Raw genomic sequence first — 20,073 nt, forward strand, 5'->3', positions numbered from 1 at the left:
CTGCTTCCACTAGAAAAATTTGTCGTTTCTTGCAAGTGCAGATCGCAGTGTGGGCTCTGTGAAGAGCTCTTTTGGGAAGTTGAGGCGAACTTGTGGTACATCCCAACAAACCGTCACCACGTTCAACTCGTCGCCACTCAGGATCTGGCCGAGATTGTTGACAGTCGTAGTGAAGATAAATTGCTTCTTGATCTGCTTCATATATTGTTCTCCTTTTAGTAAGTCCAATCGTCGCGAGCTGTGGTACCCTACAAATCTCTTATTTCATATCATTTGACGCACTCGAAGTTCATAAAAAGAGGCACTGTAACCATAGGTTTCTAGAAGGCGGTTCAATGTCATGCGTGCACCTCATAGAAGATAGTTTCCAGGAGCAAGCAAAAGGACTACAAGAACCGGATTACCCTTAACACATCTCCGTGTCGGTAGCAGAAGTGACGATTTGCTAGGATCGGAAAGGGGTGACTGAAAGATACAGGAAAGTAGCAGTAAATCTGTATATGCAGTGGGTATCACATAATATGTAAAAAAATAGGCAAAGTAGCGGGTGTTTGCAGTTTGTTTTCAGTCCCTAATAAGCTTGTAAAAATATGCCGGATGGCAAATCCGTTTCCTTAATAAAAGCAAGCTTCCACAAAGAAGCAAATGAAGACGTTTTTTGAGTACAGAGAAGTTGTTTACCCCCCCCTATGTCATGTTCTAGACGTTATGTAGGTCAGACCGAAAGGTGCCTACATGACAGGTTTCGTGAACACGGCAAACAACTAAAAAAGCCAATCTTTTGTAAGCGATCTATATGTATTCCACGATTTAATAGATGTCATAAAAAGAGACGGAAAGTAGCTACCGTGTAAGACAATAAAGGCAAGACAGATAAAAAGCCTAGGCATTAAGAGTGTGAACATGCCTTTTCTACCGCTATAAAAAAAAACACTTGTTTTTACTTGATGAAGAAAGGAAATGTTAGAATGTGGTGTGCTAGTGACTTGCAGTACGATAGGATAGGGGAATATATTTAGATGCACTCACTCTGCATGAAGAGATGTACGTGCATTAAATAAACGTTACGTTGAACATTTGCGTATGTCGTTTTTCCTTCGTGCTGTCACTTTCCGAGAGCTACAGTCTCCATCATTTTCTGTGTTGGTTTGGAATATTCTTTAGCGTGCCATGAAACGTCTCCCTTTCGATGATTGCCATATTTAGCGCAACATTTAGGCATCTTGCAGTAGATAGTGACGAACAGTAATATAAGAGCGCAATAGAAACGAGACAAAGAGAGAAGAGGACAACTCCACCATTGTTGTCTTTTTCTTCTCTTTATCTCGTTTGTGTTGCGCTCTTGTATTACTGTTCGTCATGATTCATCAACTCGCCCAATAAGCGTTCTTCTATAGTCGATAGTCATATTGCTCCATATCTGAAACAAAACTGTCTGATTTCTTTGCTACTGACCCATTTCGTTTTACGTCGTCAGGATGAAAACTATATAGTTTGTCCCATTGAACGTCAAAAAGTTAGATTTCTCAACAACGCAATAACCGGACGAGCTTTCCAGCTCAGCTATCATACAATCCCTCTCACCCAGCAGCTAATTTTTCTAAGATACTCTCGGTACCTCATAAAACATAATAGAAAGAAAACTGAACAATCACGTCCTTAAGACAACAAGTGGACTTCGCTATTAGCCAACCTCGCTCGCTCTTGTTTCCGCATGACAACTTCACGTTATCCTATCTCAGAAACCCTAACTCCCCAGGTGAGACGGTACTTTCTGTAACGACGTACCACATCGCAAGAAACATTAACCCTTGAACTAACACTTGGTTCATCGGATAACATTCGGAGAACATTTCCTCGCGTTCAGAATGAAGTAACACGAGCCTTGTTAAGTATGGCTCACTTCGGCCGCTTCCTGCACGCCGTCGTCCTACACGCTTCAATACACCGGAGCCTTTATTTTGACTTCAATCCACCGCTCTTTCGAGTGTGGAAGGCTTGGGCGCTGCAACAACTTCCGTCAACCGCATCAAATCCAGCTTAGTCCAAAGGACTCAGGGGACGGCTGCGTCGTCAGCCTCTCTGCTTATAGCGCGACGCAGCGGATTATCCGGATGCCCGAATTAGCGGTCCCTTCCGTCCTATGCTAGCTACCGGAGACGACTACGCGCGGACGAAAAAACAAGATATGACAGCGGCTATGCATACACGCGCATAAAATCCTTTCTCCTCACTTGATCCCAGTTGACACGATGATTACCGTGATGTCTGCAACGTGACGACATGATAACAGCAATCATGCAACGGTTGCGAAGCCTCACAGGATGTCGAGCTATAACGAGTACCAGTATGTCGGTATTCTTGTCCTGACGCCCGGGATTGACGGCCGTGTATTGCCTCTAAGGCTGTTTTTATTTTACGTTTTGTTCGTATTTTCTTGTATGTATTGTTTTTACGGGAGAGGATTGGATTTACAACCAAAGCAAAAGTCTCGGACAAGCAAAGCATAAGAATAAAGCTTCAATTAAAACACGGTATAGTGTAGAAAGTCAAAATAACGGCTTGAGGGGCTAGTTGGTAGTGTGCGCGTCTGTTGTGTATCGTCTCTTGTGTTTGTGTTTGTTGCGCCCCATATCTGAATACGATGTAGAACGTCAACCGACCACTGTCCCATTTCGTTTTCACAGTTTGTGTGGATGTCCGTGAAATTACAAAACCTTTACCGAAGCCTTCTTACTTCATTCCTCCTTCGGAACCAAACACATTTCCAGCCATAACTACTTTCCCGCTGAAAGATAAACAACTTGCGCCGTATCTTCCTCATTGATACAATAGCCATGTACGGTACGGATCTTTCGGTTATGTAGCACTTTCATGTGGGCACTCGTCCACTCCATTCATATCCTCCTCTTTCAACGGTAACTGCGCTTTGTTATGGCATTTGTTCTCTGCCACCGTCATCTCTCGTTCAAAAGCAACTACTCTCTTCGTTCCCATCGCAATCACCCTGCAGTTAGGGCTATTAATACTAATATTGCTATATGTACGTAAACTCCAAGGAACGGGAATACAACAATTAGGACCGTAATACCTAAAATAGTCGATCAATATCAAGCCAGCGAAAGACCATGAGTAGTCGGCGAAGTCGCCTTTTACAGGGTCATCCGGTTGTACCCCTGTCCTTCCCTCATGACGCACATGCACAACTCATTCCATTGGCATTGCGTAGTTTTTATAGTGGACCTGTTTCTTTCTTAGTAGGTGAGCTGTGGTTTTGGAATATATTGCATAACAATGACGTCAATCATACGTCAAGACTTGCGTCCGGTGACGACAAAGGCAAAAAACCTCACCAAGTGCGCTCTGTAGTTTTAGTGACCGTCTTTTCATTACATCGAAAATATCAAGGGCCCGAATGGCAAGCGCCCACACAGAACAGGGTAGTTAACTATATTAACCAGAAATTATGCATAACTGCAGAGCTCACAAGAAAGCGGAGCTTTGTAAGACATCAATTATAATTCTGACGCGACAGGGAAATAAGACACTGCCAGGTTCATAACTAAGGGAGCGGTCTAATCTTCTGATAATTAGCCCAATATTGGTTTTAAATTTGTCCTGCGCTCGTTTCAGGCATTCACTTATAGAAAATCAAAGGGCTTCGTTTGATAAAGTAATTATTCGAGAGCTGCGAAATACTGTGCGAGACTGCTATGAACGTGTTAATAAATATAGCCTAGTCCCCAATTTGTCATAAAAACTCCTTTTTAAAGTTTGTCTTGAGCTCAAATACATTTAGAAACATTAGGCGCACCTTTTCGAAACGAAAGACAGAAAATAAAAGCCACCAGAACAATGATCTGAAGATCCAATAATTGCTCTGCTGAAATCTTACGCTCGTGAGAAGCTGTGTTCCAAAATGACATCTATTGAAAGCGTTTACATGCGCTTGTCCACATTTTCGGAGTGAGAGTAACGTAGACAGTTTCCGAAGCAGTTTAAGAAAGAAAATTGTGGTGGTCGTGATCCTGTTAAAAACATAGCCACTGACACCATCGAACGTAAATCCCACCCCTTTGCTTACAAAAACAGGTTCGCTGTGATGCGCAAATAATTAACTACAACGAAAAATATTATAGTTGGTTCTTACTTTAAAATTCTGCAATAACGAGTGCTTGGGTGAGTCTCAGCGCATCTTTATAAAAGAGGGACAAATTTTCTTAACTGCTTTGCGTCTCTTTTGTATCGTCCTCAAGGTGTACACACGTTCATACGCAGTCGAGTTAAAAAAACGGCCATTTCAGTTAACGTCAGTTTTAAGTATTCCGTGAACAATCTAGCAAGTAGAATATTTTTGCGAGCGAGTTGGTTCATTGCAGACAAAAATGTAAACTGAGCGAAAAAACGCCAACACTGCGCTCGTGTTGTCGTGTTTGTGTTGCTTTGTCTATTGTTCCGTTTTTTTTTCGCGAAGTTTACAAGTTTACATTTTTAATCTAGTGAGAACTATGGATGCACGTTTGTCGAGTTCTATCCTTTCGATCCATTTCTCGCGCAGCACATTGTAGTACTTTCTTCAGTAAATCTTTTTTTCTTCCCGTGTAAGTAGTTTCAATGCAATCTAATTTATACGGTACTATAATTGCAGAGAAATTAAGTATGGCAGGAATATTCGGCTTAATGTCAATGAAGAAGAGCAAGACCTTCGGATTACTTGAGAAGAGTGCAAGCGACTACTTACTTGTGAGGCTGACTTTCCTGAGAGGTCTCCTGGCAGCGATGGCATCTGTGACGCTCCACGTGGCCAGTATGGCCAAAAACAACCACCTCGGTTTCTGTAAAATAGGAAGCGAGTGTTTATTAGTGCCCGTAACCAAAAACGAAGCGCCACGGCACTGCATTCCATAACCATAGAATGTGGTATAGTTAATGGATCTAAAACAATAAATACGATATAGGGAAAAAAACGAGCATGATAGCAATTGCTACCACCCATTTCAAAGGGGACGCACCTATCTTCCATCCATCCATTCATTTCCTGCTAAGAATTAAGGTGATTACATCTTTTGACTACTTCCGATATATCATGGTAGCACTTTTGTACTTTTCAACACAAGACCCCAATAACATTGCGTTTCGAATCTTTATCATTAAAACAGCTTTACATATATATACACCAACACATTGGTGCCATCTGCATGCAAGAACTTTTATGCAAGTACGCAAATGCATTTAAAGATATTTCTCCCGGTACTCAATCATGACACCGACGCGGTGCTCTTACAATATGTTTAGCCCACAAAATTATTCGCAATCCTGCATCTTTTAGCTTGCGTGTGTATAGTATAACGGACTTGCATTGATTTCTGCAGCGGATACCATTATGAGCAATGGATTGAGGGAGCTCTAAGTGCATCGTCTACGAAACAGTTTGCAGCACTACAAGAGACATAGGCGGCCTGGCCCTATTAGGACCGTGCTCACTATACTAGGTAATAGTGCTCTTTTAGACCTCCCTGCCCCCGACTTGACCGGGCGAGGGCAGGAACACAATTACATATTATAATGCACAAGGCTGACAGGCAACAGAATTGGGGCAGGTCACCCTTGCCTTTCGCGTATTGCTGAAAACAGCTTCTGAGATGGAGTATAGAGCTGCAAGGATGACATGCTTTTGGCCCATGTCATCCTTGTATTTTGTTCGCCTTTTGCTGTAGAGGGAGAATGACAATATAATCGGTCGCTCACGTAGGCCTGTAAAACGGCAGCCAAAATGCATTTCATACTCTATGCACTATGTTTCCAAACGGTTATAGGACATATCTCCACTGTGTGCCTTTATGTGGCTTCCCCTTGGCACATTGCCTTTATCCGCACACGTGGGTGCCACTGCAGTAATGTGAAGCACACGGCGACACTGGGGCTGAACTATACAGTGAACATACGAGTGCAGCATATTTGACTCGACAATTTTTTTGCTCATTCATGTTCAATGCAAGGCTTATTTTGGAGCTATCATGGCTGCCTGTCCCCGATAGAGAGCGGCACAAGGACCGTAAGACTGATGTGGGTAGATTGATGGCAAAAAACCAGATTGCTTTCATATTTGTGTTTTTTTTTCTAGGCTTTCTATAGTGGTGGCGCTCAGTGTCTCACTCTGGGCTAAATTCCCGGTTTTTTTTTCATACAAAGCGAAATAGACAGCGGCTTGGTAAGGTTTTCCATCATTAGCATCATGCATACGAAGAAAATCAACCATAAAACACGAACGATTATTTTTCTTACATACTTTCACAATCGAAGCTAGTTATAATGTTTGGTTGAGTTCCATTAGATATACAATCGCACACATCAAACCTCTGACAGAAACAAACCTATTAAGACCCACATAAGATACGATGCGGTACAACTGCCACTGAACAGTTACTCTCCAGGCCGCAAGGCCGCTATTCCCTTCGGGGCAGAATAATTTACTATCTAAGAAAGGAGGTCTTGGTAGAGCAACTACCGACGCACAAATATATGGGCGAAATCTAGCAGCTTTCGCAATCCTCCTGGGGTCCGTTAGTCGAATACATTTTTTATCCTCCAAAGAAACGGAATTGAATTCACTAGCGATGGTAAAGGGATTGCCAGAACCTAGGACGCGTATTTCGCAATACTTCCCGATCGTTAGCCGGATACTTTGTGACTTTTGCGTTTCTACATGTATGCTTCGTTGCGATAAGGGGTGTTCTGAGAGCTATTCTTGACAAGAGGTGCCTGGAGCCTGGGGGATGTTTCACAATCTCACAGACCGTTATTTTAGTACGTAATGACGAGGAGCTGGCCAGGTAAAAGCAAGACAAAGAAAGGAAAACAACTTGCTGCTGCTGCATTTTGGAAACTTTTTGGATTCAAACGTGGAAATGTGAGCATTACCTTCTTGGTATGGCAGGATGCAACGCCTCAATTCTACTTCTACTTTAGCCCTGCGAATCATGGCTGCAAATGTCTCAATCGCTAAACAGCTAATACAGATCCGTGTCCTGGGACTTCAAGCATGGGGTGGCCCAAATATAGCTCGAAAGCAATGCGCACTCAGCTGAGAAAAATGCGCACTTAGATAAGACTTTAATGTGAGATGTATGTGCTAAGACTTCTGTATCCAGTCATGTTGGTAACATTTAGTAAGATATAGATTAGGTAGCTTGTTTGTTCGAAACGCCGCCGGCGTAATAATAGCAATGCTACTACTAGTAGTAGTAGTCGTAGTAATAGTAGTAGTAGTAGTCGTAGTAGTAGTAGTAGTAGTAGTAGTAGTAGTAGTAGTAGTAGTAGTCGTAGTAGTAGTAGTAGTAGTAGCAGTAGTAGTACTCGGCATAGCATGTCGGAAATATTCGAGGGCAGCGTAAAAAAATCGCATTATGGTAATTTGTGGTTGTAATGATTGATGATTGATTGTTGCGTAATAGGAGACGACGAGTTAATGGGATCCTTGTTATTGATTATTCGATAAATTGAAGAAGTGCACAAATATAAAGGAAAGAGTTCAAAGGTGTTAAGGTTAGAACGAAAAACCGATGCTTGAAGATGCAAATTAGGAAACTTTAGTGTGTAATTGATCAATTCAATTAATTGAGATATTTGAAAGAAGGTAAAAAGTGCAAAGGGGCCAAAAGGCTCAGAATGAAACGCAATGCTTGAGGATGCTAATTAGGAATATTTAGATTGTGTAATTGAAGAAATAATTGATGAAAATTATTGAATAAAATAAAAAATGCAATCAATGGTGTCGAATTTCTCAGATTAGAACACCAATATTCGTTGATTCTAAATTTCAGTGTAAAAGAAAGAATCAAAATCTCAAAAATATAATCTGTGTCTATGAAGCGCTATCGCGCAGTACCATTCGCGGCGCAACTAAATCTCCGCCTAAATTTTTAGATGAGCTGACTGTGGCAAGGAAGGCGTACATAATTGGGGAACACTTAAGCTCTAGCTTTAAATTTATGGCGCAACAGGTTTAACTGCTCCCGTCCACAGTTTTGCTACTATTGCAGTTGCCACATGGCGCGCCGTTTAACGGGGCAAACGATGCACTGCTGTTCAGCTGTAGTACTCAATAATCATGCAAAAGTTATCAGCTCTATGGTTAGTCGGACAGAGTGACACTGCTCTTTCCAGAAATCCAGTCTGCACCAGCCCTGCCGCAGCCACTGGATACATGCAGAAGACGTCGACTGTCACTTGCACATCACCGAGTACAACTGAGCGTATAAATAATCGATGACGTCACAATAACCATACATGCAAAAATGAACAAGCCAGTAAAATGACGTTAATATTTCCATTTCTTCTCAAACCTGCACCTACGGCCGCTGAGGAGAGGTGGAACTCAGAAAACTTACTCTCAACCATCCAAAACATAAACAGGCTTAACGCTAATCACCCGTAACTGCGGTTTCCCTCGATACAGCCGTATGCCGATACTTTACTCTCACTCCAACGCAGAAACACATGACAAAAAGTAGCACAAAAAAAAATTTCCCGCCCAAGTGCCCCCCGCGACAACGATATTGTGCTCTTCTCTTTCTTGTTTTTTTTTTTTTTTTTTTTTTTTTAAATCTTCGATTGGTGGCTAAAAAAGTGTCCCAGGTTACCGCGCCGCTCGGCTTAACGCAACACACCTCGGCGTAACGCACGCACGTTGAGCGGGGCGCCGCCTTCACGACCTCGTTCATAAAACCGCAACCGAAGAAGACGTCTGGCTGGTGTTTCGAGCAGTCCGGCGCGGTCCTAGGTGCAGATCGCTATCCGGCCGGTACGACGCGCTCTCGAACAAAATGAAAAGCGAAGAAAAGCCATGGCAAAAGCCCGGCCTGGCGATAAAAGTTGTTTTCAAGTTTGCTTTACGGAGCGACCGAGGCCGCACGGCCCAGGCTGCGACGTCCGTTCACTCTCACTTCAATCGCCTTTCTCTGGGCGTCGCTGTTTTTGTTGTGAAGTTCTTTGTTTTTGTTTTTTAGATTGCCAATTGCGTTGAGCTCTCGCCCGCTTTGCGCTCGAACGGTGGCCGCATCCTCCGCTGCCTTCTAATTCCTTATAAACGCAGCGCTACACCCGGAGGCTAATCGCTGGCGTTGAATGCGAGATGCACAGACACACTCCGGAGAACGAAGACGCAGCGAGCAAGAAGTGTTGGCCTCGTTCGGGGATGCGGATACGTGAAAGTGTTTCTCAAACACGGCAAAGGAGATCGGTAAGAAGAAATAAGTAAAACGGAGAGCGCGAAGCCAGGGAGAAACAGAGGGAGAGAAGTTTGGCTCGAGGTAGCATAGTAGTGAGCTGCGCATCAGTGCGGATGGATTGCGCGATCCCTTTTAGCTCTCACTTCCCGTACAGGTATAAAGATTTCTCTCTTTTCACTCCCCCTGCCTCTGGGCCCGTTCTCGCGTCTCTTTTCTGTGTTATTGCTTCGCCCTGCGCAATAAAGAGTATCCTTGAAAGATGCCGAGCACTTTCGATGTGGGAACGCCGAAGTGCGGTATGAGACACGAGCAATAGAGCAAGCTCTCGTTTTCCTGCTCTTTCTATATCTTGCTCTGCGAATAAGCGCTCTTACGCTGAGCTCTTTTTCCTAGAACTGTTTACGCATTTCACTGATACTCATTTCAGTTTCGGAGAATTTACTTCCACCGTTAAGTAAATTGGCGCTGCACAGCCTTCGTCATGCTGTGCAGCGCACGGAGATGAAAGGCTAATGATAAGACTAACGGCATAAGGTTGCAGAAGAAGAGATTATTTTAGTCAGATCACTGGTCAAGCCAAGTGTTGCGAAACATGACCCAGCATAATTGAGCGCTTAGTTGATATTGATAACAGTGATCCTGTAGTTTGATGGAAAATAGGAACAAACTCGGCAGCGAACGAGCGGTCGCCTTTTTTTTTTTTTTTTTTTGATGCGTGAGAGGATAACCAGACGATACGGTCTGGTTATCCTCTGGTTAGAGATTGCGCAGGACATGTATGGCTCCAGTTCTTTCGTATTTAGGGCAACACTGCTCGCAAACATTCCTGTAAATCAGTTGTGTGGTTACGTAGTCGTGATGACGCTGTCGATTATACAGTTCTGGAATGCCGAGAGATGTGAGGTTTGTGCACTTTACGTAACTTTCGGCACAAACCACAAAAAGGCTGATTCAGTTAAAGCGGATTCTGTCGATTAATCACATTTGAATTGTGACTTGTGTATAAGTTGGCGTGCACTAGCGATAGCTTTTTTATCGCAAGTTTCGAGTCGCGTTATCGTGAACAATGCACTACAAGAAGTGCTAGAACACCTGGGAACTTCTTCTGTACAGGAGGACATGTTTGTGAGAAATATAAATGATATACTTTTAAGAATGCGTTGATATTATTATCGCTAGAAGTAGCCTAAAATATTTCGTTTCCTCATACAATTCCCATAGTTTATTCTATTCCCGCCTTCTCTGACCACCGGGGTCACTTTTCTGGGACAAATTGTCTACAATCAGTTCATAGCCAGATTTCCACTACGAGAAGCCCTGAAATGAGTAACTCTGGAAGAATTCGACCAATGTAACGGCTCTTGCCGTGACTATAAATAACTTGAAGATAGCTTTCTACAAAGAAACACGCAGTAACCGGCACCATATTTCCTACGTAGATGCCAGGTTATGGCGCCATTCATTCGCCAGCAATGCAAGGCATACTGCGTCCAGTTCGTCTCCACCATAGTCTTCACAAAGAGCGTGTGGTGCGCGCAGGTGCGAAGGGAAACGGAACGCCGACGCAAATTTTCTTTCTCTTTTTTTTTTTCTTGCGAAGCAGGTCACGACGGAAGTGCGCAGGTGCAATTAATTTCGCATTCTTCACCACCGGCAAATAGAGGTGTAGCGCACGTGTGTGTGCAGTGGAGTGAAGCGGCGGTCTTAATTGACACCACGGATTAAGCTATCTTTCTCCGTGATTGAACCCTTACTCTGTGATTGAAACGCAAATCTCTCTAGTTCAGCCGCAACTGCGACAACAGCCCCGCGCGAATATAAGCCGGAATGAAGATCTTTCAAATCGGTGAGAGCGTTTTCCCGCGCAACACGTCATACTTTTCTTAAGTGCAAACAATAAGTATACGCGCTTAGTATATTTTGGAAGTGTTGCGGCTTTTTCGAGTTCCAGTTATGTGTACTTCGCTTCGTACAGCTCCGCAGAGCTGTGTTTTCACTCGAAGCTAGATATACGTAAAGTCTCCCGCGTCTGCCGCTGAAATTTCTTCACCGACATCTCTGAAACTGAGGACAGTATGGCTATTGTATGCATTGATGTGCCGTGTCTTGTTTATTTGAAGAGCATAACGTTCCACTTTATGACACCACCAATCGCCGATTCTTTTCAGTTTGCATTATTATTACCATAATTTTTTCGTGTATGAAAATTCTCGTGCAGACATTAAGTTGCTGAAATCACATGCCTGTCTCTGTTTTCTATTAGTCGTTTCTTTCTTTAATCTGAAAGAACCGGCTACTCTCATTTCATCAAATGTTAAATAGTACACACGCCTGCTTGGCGGTTATGCGCATGACGTCGATACTGAGCTATCACCGCGTTCTCTATTCTTTTAAGCTACCCTTTTGCAAAGAATCGCTTTCTTGAAAAAGTGAGATCCCCTGTAGTTCATTAAATTTTCACTCATTGCCGTCCTTACTGGAGGCAATTACTTTCAAACACACACAAGTTGGTGTCTGAAGGCTACTGTGCTCCGCCGCTATGGCGCAGTGGTTAAGATGCCCGACTACTGTGCCGAAGCCCCCGGGTTCGATCCCGACCGCTGGCGGCCGCGTTTTGATGGAGGCGAAACGAAGTGGCGTTCGTGTGCTGTGCGATGTCAGCGCACGTTAAATATCTCCAGGTGGTCGAAATTCCTTCGGAGCCCTCCACTATGGCTCCTATTTCTCTCTTTCTACTTTCACTCCCACTTTCCTCTCTTCATTTACACCGCGGTTTCGGTGTCCACAGTGTGACAGTTACAGTGCGTCTCCTTTCCTGTGAACCAATTGTTATTAATTATAAGGCTACTTCTATGACCCGCTTCACTGCATGTCTCAGACCCGTTCGCTATCTCCGCTCTCACTGGAAATTAAATACAATCTATGAAAACGTATGACAGTTCAAACGAAACAGAGACTACAAGATTTCGCCACGTTCCTCTCTCTCATTCTCTCAGAGCAGCCGAATAAGGAAAATTCTACGGCAGCAGCCTAGGGTCAACAATCAATCGGCAGGCGAGCGCAGTTGCTGGCATGCCAATTGGCTTTTGTTTATCTCTTGCTGCAAAACTAATTGACGCCCTGCGTGGCCTCCTTTCCTTGCTTCTAAAGATGGATTCGGCCGGCAGTATTTTCTTCCGGGGCAACGTTGTGTGCTATAGGTGCCCAACGTTACTTTGCGTCGGGTGCGGCGGCAGATTCGTGTCTGCGAGACACATGTATCCCATTATTTCGCTTTGCAGTTAACAACGCCTGACGTCTTTGCTGGCTGGAAATGCGACCAGAGAAATTGTCTCCGTCCATCGCAGCGCTTTTTTCTTGCTCATAGCCTAGCCACAGGGCGTACACAAATGCTTCAGAAATAGGCAGGCCAGAACTGCTCCCGATGCAGGAACAAACATAACGTATGCCATGGCACGTGCCCTAAAACAAGTCGTGCCAAGTAGCCTCCACGTGGACTATCTGAGTAAGAGACACCCAAAGGCCTCCGCAATTACAACTCGCCTAAATTCAGTTTGCCATCCGAACGACTATCTCCTTTCCTTTCTACTGCAGCGGCATGTTTCCCTCCAAAACTCGAACCATTAGAGAAAGGAGGGCGCTGGCATAAATAAGACGCCTTTACATCGCAACACTCAGATTTTCCTTCTGTTTGAACCAGTCGTTCCTGAAGAGAACGAAGAGGCGTAAGCGAGCGCGATGGCGGAAAATACCAAGCTGTGTGGTAGGAACTCATCTCTCCTGATAACAATACTTAGTTGTTTCCAGGAGACACCATCTTCGTGGTGTTTCATCATTAAGCACTGATCGATACGAGCAACCAGACAAAACTATACGTGAGGTGTGGCGCGGGAATTTTGAAGTCCGGTCCACGTGCATCCTATCAGTCGTGAACGTGAGAGCCATCCCGTATCCGGTTTCTTAAACATGGTCAAAATGCGGGCTCTTTTAGTTTAGTGGCAGCACTCACGTCTTGTTTTACAGTAACCGGAGGTTTGACGTCCTGTATGAATACTGGTACACACTGTCATAGGATGCAAAAATGTTATGGTCCCACCTGATCACAACTTAGTGGGATGCTTCTCAAGCCATTCTCTGTACCTCATCTTGATCAACCCATTACAAGAGAAAGGGGTTGTGGTGATCGGCGGCTTCACTCTGTGCACCTTAGTGACCGCTTCTTGCAGGTCTAAATGCATGTGTACACATCCTGCTCAAACAAGGCAGATCACCTGGATTTGGAATAACGAAACTGAGAGTAGGTGGTTTCTATTCATTCGCAATTACTAACGGCTAATTAAAAGGAATGTGATCTTGCGAACAACCCATGGGATTTATCTCGTGAGCGAAGTGACGTAATTCTTAAATCGCCACTGTTTTGAGACCTTCATGTTAGAGTTTAAAGTATCAGGCTAATTGGGCGCTTCGTATTCTATAAAGTTCACCCCATACGCAGCATGGGAAATTCTAGCGGGGAAAATATTGGACTCAGACCGCAATAGGAAATACATATATGAAGCCGTTTTGTACTAACTTCTCTCCTCGTTTTGTAGACCTCCAATAGTCCACAAACTCTCCGAAGGCCGCTTCTTGTGAACGGGAAAACAACGCACCATTTTCGCAGGGTCGACGTACTGTTTTCAAAACCACTGCCTACTATGAAGCTTACTCGCTACGACACTGTGGATTGAGGGGACCTCAAATAACTCATACGGTGGTGGTTTGTTTTTTGCTACACTCCCTTTCTGTAGTGCTTCTCCCGCAAACTTTTTCCAGTAGTGAAACCAGTCTGTGAGCTCCTATTTGAGACTTCATGCGCCGAAGCGGCGGCCTACAAGAGAGCGCGTTTAAGTACAAAGGCCAACAACAAAGGTCGAAACAGACTCAGGCTCTCCACTTCACCTCGATCGTCAGCCAAGCATGGAAGGGTGACTCCAGCGACTCCACCTTTCGGGACCAGCTTTCAGTTAAGGCGCACGGTTTACAGTCTGCGCCGCAATACAAAAGACCGGTTGCCACCAACGTAGCGGCACCGACTAAAACGCGTATTCGTGTTGTTCGTCTAAGTACCGTGAAAAGGCGCTTTTATTTTGTTTTTTCTCGCATCTTTGAGTGTGAGGGCTTCAGCGCTGAATTCAAGCAACTCAGCTGAGATATATTTTTATGAGACGTGAGACTCTCCAAACCTCTCGTACAAGCTTTTTTCTTTGTTCTGATTATCCAATCGCATTCATTCACATCCCTGTAACCACTGCGCATCATTTCATTGTGTTCAGCGTTCTCTTACAGTGCTTATTTTCTCCCTCGTTTCCCTCAGACTGCATCGTTTTCTGAAAATCATCTCTGCTCGGATTCTGCAAGCGCCACCGCTGGTGGGAACCCCGATACCTCATCAGTCACACCGGACCTAAGATCAGTAAAGGAGCTCTCCCTTTATTCTTTGATCTCGCCTTGATACCTTAGCTTATCATGCGACACATTTCGCTGCTCTGAAAATTTTCCTAGCTGGCTAATATAGTTTGTCCTATTTTATCACGTGTGATTGCTTAAGGCCGAATAGCTGCTTTGGTCATAGAAATTATCTTATGATCTTCCTTTGTTTTTCCTTCCCTCACAAAACTGACTAAACACATGGCTAATCGCATTACAGTTGTCGAGGCCAAAAAAAAATGAAAAGAGCCCGTCCGTTTTATAAACCATGGGGAAGCTGAATGAGGGTGCTGTAGAGGACCCAAGGGCACCAGGTCCATGTTGGTTTTAATAGGTTACACTCATGCTAGAGAATGTACAGCGAATTCTCTCTTCAAACGATTTATTCCACCAAGGAGCAGCCAAAAGGTATACGTTTTGTCACATCCAAAAGAAGGTAAGAAGGCTACGAGTTTCATTTTGTTTATGCTGTACGCATACTATATAAATCCACAGTAACTGAAGCACACTAAAACATAGAGAAGGCATAATTTATTTATAATGGCACTCACCATAAGTGTAAAACTGAGTACTGTAATTATCTTTATAAGTAATAAATGTAATTGGAAGCGCAAAACACACTCATAATCCTATCGCAGAATCTATATTCACGGCTTCCGCATGTCGCAAACACGTCTGAAGCGTATGGCACGCACTGTTTTGTCACTCAGTTTCAAGAATCTTCGGGATCACTTCTTTCTGATAAGCATTCGCGATACAAATAACTTTAGGTTCCCATTGCTTGCACTAAACTAACCATCGAGAGCAGATATGAATTTGTTTCTCTTCAGAAGCGCCACTGGCCTTGTCGTTCTACTCCAGTGCTGGGAGCTAAGAAGCTGGGTTTGACACTTTACGCCCACCCAGTAAATGACGGTTGCAGTGTGAGACTAAACGTACTCTCGGCGAACAAGAGCTACTCTCATTTCCTCTTTCAACGGGCTGTCACGCCTCCCGGCTCGAACTGTCAGCACGACTCACGTGCCGCCAACGCGCGGAAGATGAATCTCCGTTCCCGTCACGACGCGGCGCGTCGTGCTTCCTTCGAGAGAGCAACGAACGAAGACTATACAACAACCTGGAAGTCTGTTCACCTTCGAACCACGTCCTCTTCCTTCCATCTTCTTCGCTTCAACGAATAGCCCTTTGTGGGACCGGATAAAGAGAATAAACAGGACAAAAGCAAAGAATGGGCCACAGCATCTTCATGGTTCCCGCATCACCGTCGTACCATTTATTCTTCAAAGTACATTCTCGCCCTTGAGCGTTTCCCGACCGCACAGACGGTCGCGAATGCGTCAAGTTCACAGACTTCAAAGAGCACCGGTTGTTGTATTTACTACGCAATGCCTCGAGAGAGGGGATGCCCTTCACCGTGTCGAAACAATGGGGGATTAAAGATGTGCCCGCCGACGGCACGGCTTCTATGAACGGCTCAACCAGTTCTCGATGACTGGCTGTCCCGTACACGGCGCGTTTACGAGGGTACGAACCAACCATACGTGCAAGGGTCATGAACGGCGATTCGCGATGACCGGACATACAACCGCTGGTCGCCGTCACTAATTACAGTGGAAACACCATCAACTGCAAGCCGCCAACCACAACAGCAATTGTACCGCACCTCACAAATCTCCCTCCGCTCCCGTCTTCTTTGACAGGACTTCGGCCGGGAAAATGTAATATGAGCGGCCGAAGTCTTTGTGCGGCGCAGTGCGTTTTTGCGTTTTATTTCCCTGTCCAGAATTCGTGCCTCGCACAGCCTCGCGTATTTTGTATATAGATAACTGGATCGAACCGGAAGCCCGCCTTGAGCGTTCGATTCCCATCAGCCGCCCACGCAAGGTTTGGGACCTTTAACCCTCTTCATATTTTGTCCTACGGTAAATCACTACTCTTGCTCAGGTGGTGCAATGGACCGGCGTTTGTACTGTGTACTTCCTGACCACGGGCACTATGGGAAACGAGCCAGGCCACTCCACGCTCATCTTTGTGCTTCCGGGAGATTAATAGGGTTTTTGCAGTGTTCCACCTGCCGAGTTCCATGAAACGTGGGTGCATATACGAGGTCACACAATGGCGAATCTCTCTCGCAGCCTAATTGCGGTCTATCATTAACGCAAGGCCTCGTGTAGAAATGGTAGGAGCTTTGGAGAGCCTGTAGTGTGTTCAGGGTGCACCGAAATTCTTCTACGATGCACCACCAACGCCATATGTTCACGAATAGCCGACACGCAAGCTGAAAATTTTGATAGTAAGAAGTCTTACTGATGCAGTTTGTAAGCATGGGTGATGAACTGAGAAACCAAGGTTCCTCTCGCTTAAAACAGCAAAAGCGGCGATAGTGTATGTAGGACTTGGCAAACATTTTTTTGCGCTCGTGTAATACCATGAGCATTTACTAAAACATAATTTTCCATTTCTATAGCTCCTTCTCATTCACCGCTTCAAATTAGAATGCATCAAATTAGGACAATCATTTCAACTTCAATCCGAATAGGAGAGAAAGCAGCCTTTTGAGGCGTTCCATCAATGCCCAAGGCAGCAAGAATTTATTTTGTTGCATGGGTTGCTAGAATTGTTAATGTCTCACCCAAACCGTAAACAGAGACGCCGAAGGGCAGGTTTGGGCTCGCTCAAGCTTTTGTGAGCCCACGAACCGTAACCCAATCCATGCAGCTGTGCCTTTAAATAAAAAAAAAAGAGGGAGGGGGGGGGCGGGGATCAAGGCTACTCACAAATTTTCAGGCACCACCAAGGACGCCTATCCTCTAGCGAGCCAATACGCGCCGTAAATGCAGGCACCACGCGCCTTGGGGTCGCTGTCGACAATGGATGCGAACGCCTGTGCGAAAGCTTCCGGCCAGTCGATTTGGCACGCGGAATGAATGTTTCCCTACAGCAGGAGGCGCTTGTACCGTCCTGAACCATACTGTAGATGCGGAAGTCGAAGATCGAACGTCGTTTTATGCTTGGCAACGTTAAACTACTTAATTTGAGAACTTTAAGGAGGCACTAAGGCCTTATGCAAGCGTGAAACGTAAAATCTGTTCGGCCTAGAGGTGATCTTGCCTCCTCTTGCTGCTTCTGAAGCGTTTGCCAAACAAAAAAGCGATCATAATTTTTGCATTTGAACCTGAACTACATATGCGTGAATTTCCCTCGATATAATGTTTCACATTTTATTGCTTAATTTTTCACCCTTATCTCTAGGGTTGGACACGTCGGTTATCGAATTACACGTGATGTTGATTTGCTCTAAGACATCTTTAATTCCTAAACTTCTTGTGAGCCGTACAGTAAGTGTTAAAACGAGATCGAAGCATTCGGCGGGGTAATTCTGAAGGTTCTCACTGACCGCTAATGATGACAGCGCATGTCCTATGTTCAGCCAGGATAGGCAGCTGTGACAAGCGGACGAGGTAGTGCGTGTTCATGGGGCACCCGATACCTCCAGATACCTCTGCAGCGACGGCGATTGCACGCCGCACAATTCGTGTAGCTGTAGGCAGGAGAGAAGTAAGTATTTCTGTTTCTTGCGTGCTTTTTCATGCATATTTTGGATACAGGAAGCACCTGATAGCCGAATTTGCCACAAGTAACCTGCACGTTCGAGCTGCTTCTGATTCAAAGCTTCCTTTCCAGGACCTTTATTTTATAATCGCATCATTCGGGATCTACATTGTTCACTATCCTTCTTCAGTAAGCCTGCGCTGGGCAAACGGAGTGGAAGATTACGCAGCTTCCCATTTATCGTTCCCCTTTAACTAGCACGAGAATTGAGCCTATCAGTTCTATATTCCAGATGAACATAACGAAGCCCCACGGTCCAGAATGACAAAAAAATCAAAACAACGGAAAGAAAATAAAAAAAAAAACGTTTGCGAACTCTCGCTCATCTGATACCCATTAGAATAGTAGTTAAAGGCCTGGGGCCATGCGCCTATACCTTTAAAGCCACATTGGGCCGTTAACGTTCATTTCCGCGTTCAACGCTGCATACTGGCAAAGGAGAACGCGAATTTTGCAGACCAGCCGATACGTGAGGTCAATCCGGAAGCAATCTCACGTAGCTTCGTGCGGCGGCGCCCGGCTTTATCCTTTCGCTCCCCGCAGCACTTGATCACTGTTGTTACTGTCGATCCCTCTCGTTAGCGTAAGGCGGCCTTCTACACCGTTAACGGTGAGCACGGTGCACTTATCTTGATCTTTTGCGAGCCGCTGTGATGTGGTAGGCAACACAGAATGCCTATCGTAACTTTCGCCGAACACTGAAAGCCGCGGCCCCATATTTCTTTTTTTTTTTTAATTTTCCGTTTTTTTAACGGTGGCTTAGAGATTTCACCGTTCGCATTGTATTCCGGATGGGCGGAGACGAAACTGTCTTTACTGCTGGATTGCCACCGGTATAAAATAGACAAAGCTTTACACCGGCATCATGCCCTGTTTAGTTTCGGTTGAATACTGAGAGGCACTTCAGTCAACCTTAGGAAAAGACGCAAAACTTATTAGCCGCATCTTTGACGAAGGGCCACTGGTATATTAAGTTAAAATATTCACCAAATTCTCCATTATAAAATTTGATAGCAACACTGGGGATGATGAATATGGTTAATAATGGCACAAAGGCAGCTTTGACAAAAGAATAGCACTATGACACGAGGTATTCTTCGACTGAACAAGGTGGAGTCAAAGTCGTATTGTCCAAGCATTTCACGTGAGCAGGGCAAAGTAGAGGGCCAGAGTAAAGCACTAATGAACTCTGGGGGCTAATAGCCCCCCCCCCCCCCCCCCCTCGTTGCAAACCTGAATGAGGAACGGGTGCTCGAAGCATTAATCTACTGACCATGTTAGTGCTAGAAAACTAGTTTGTGCATCAGAACGAATTGTTACAGGTCATGCACTAATCAAAATGTTTGTTTCTCAAAGGCATGTACTTGTAGTAGCAGTAGCGATCAACTCCTGTTGTTGTAGCCAAGCGCTGCGGCTTGAACTCAAACCCCGTTATCTTTACAACTGGCAATATGGGCTTCCTGCTTTGTGAAGCGTTCAAAGCGGAAGCTCTCATTCTTGAAGGCCTTTGCCGTCTGGGATGTCTTGTAACCTATTAATGCATCCTCTATTCAGTTGAAATGTGTGGACAAATTAGCCTAAATATTTGAGCTAAATACTTCAGTACATGACAGCGAAGTACTTGACCTGTCACATCTGGTTAAGCATTGTCTGGGGTGTAAAGTGATGAAAATGAAGAAGGGCACTGCATTGTTTTATCACACGCGTGTACTACAACCACACAGATCACACGACACGGGAAGTCGTTGAGGCTTTCCATGTA

General features: G+C 44.7%; 1 protein-coding gene across 1 annotated transcript in view; it reads right to left on the reverse strand.

Moving 5' to 3' along the window:
* The window catches only part of Cht7 (chitinase 7), a 171,518-nt gene that overhangs the window by 61,154 nt on the left and 90,291 nt on the right, over positions 1–20,073 (reverse strand). Inside the window, exon 2 of the mRNA XM_084603964.1 lies at positions 4,742–4,835. Within this exon, the coding sequence (XP_084460090.1) occupies positions 4,742–4,835 (94 nt within the window). The remainder of the gene's footprint in view (positions 1–4,741; positions 4,836–20,073) is intronic.

Source organism: Amblyomma maculatum, chromosome 5 (genome assembly GCF_055883805.1).
Source record: "Amblyomma maculatum isolate TAMU_Amacu chromosome 5, ASM5588380v1, whole genome shotgun sequence".
Classification (NCBI taxonomy): domain Eukaryota; kingdom Metazoa; phylum Arthropoda; class Arachnida; order Ixodida; family Ixodidae; genus Amblyomma; species Amblyomma maculatum.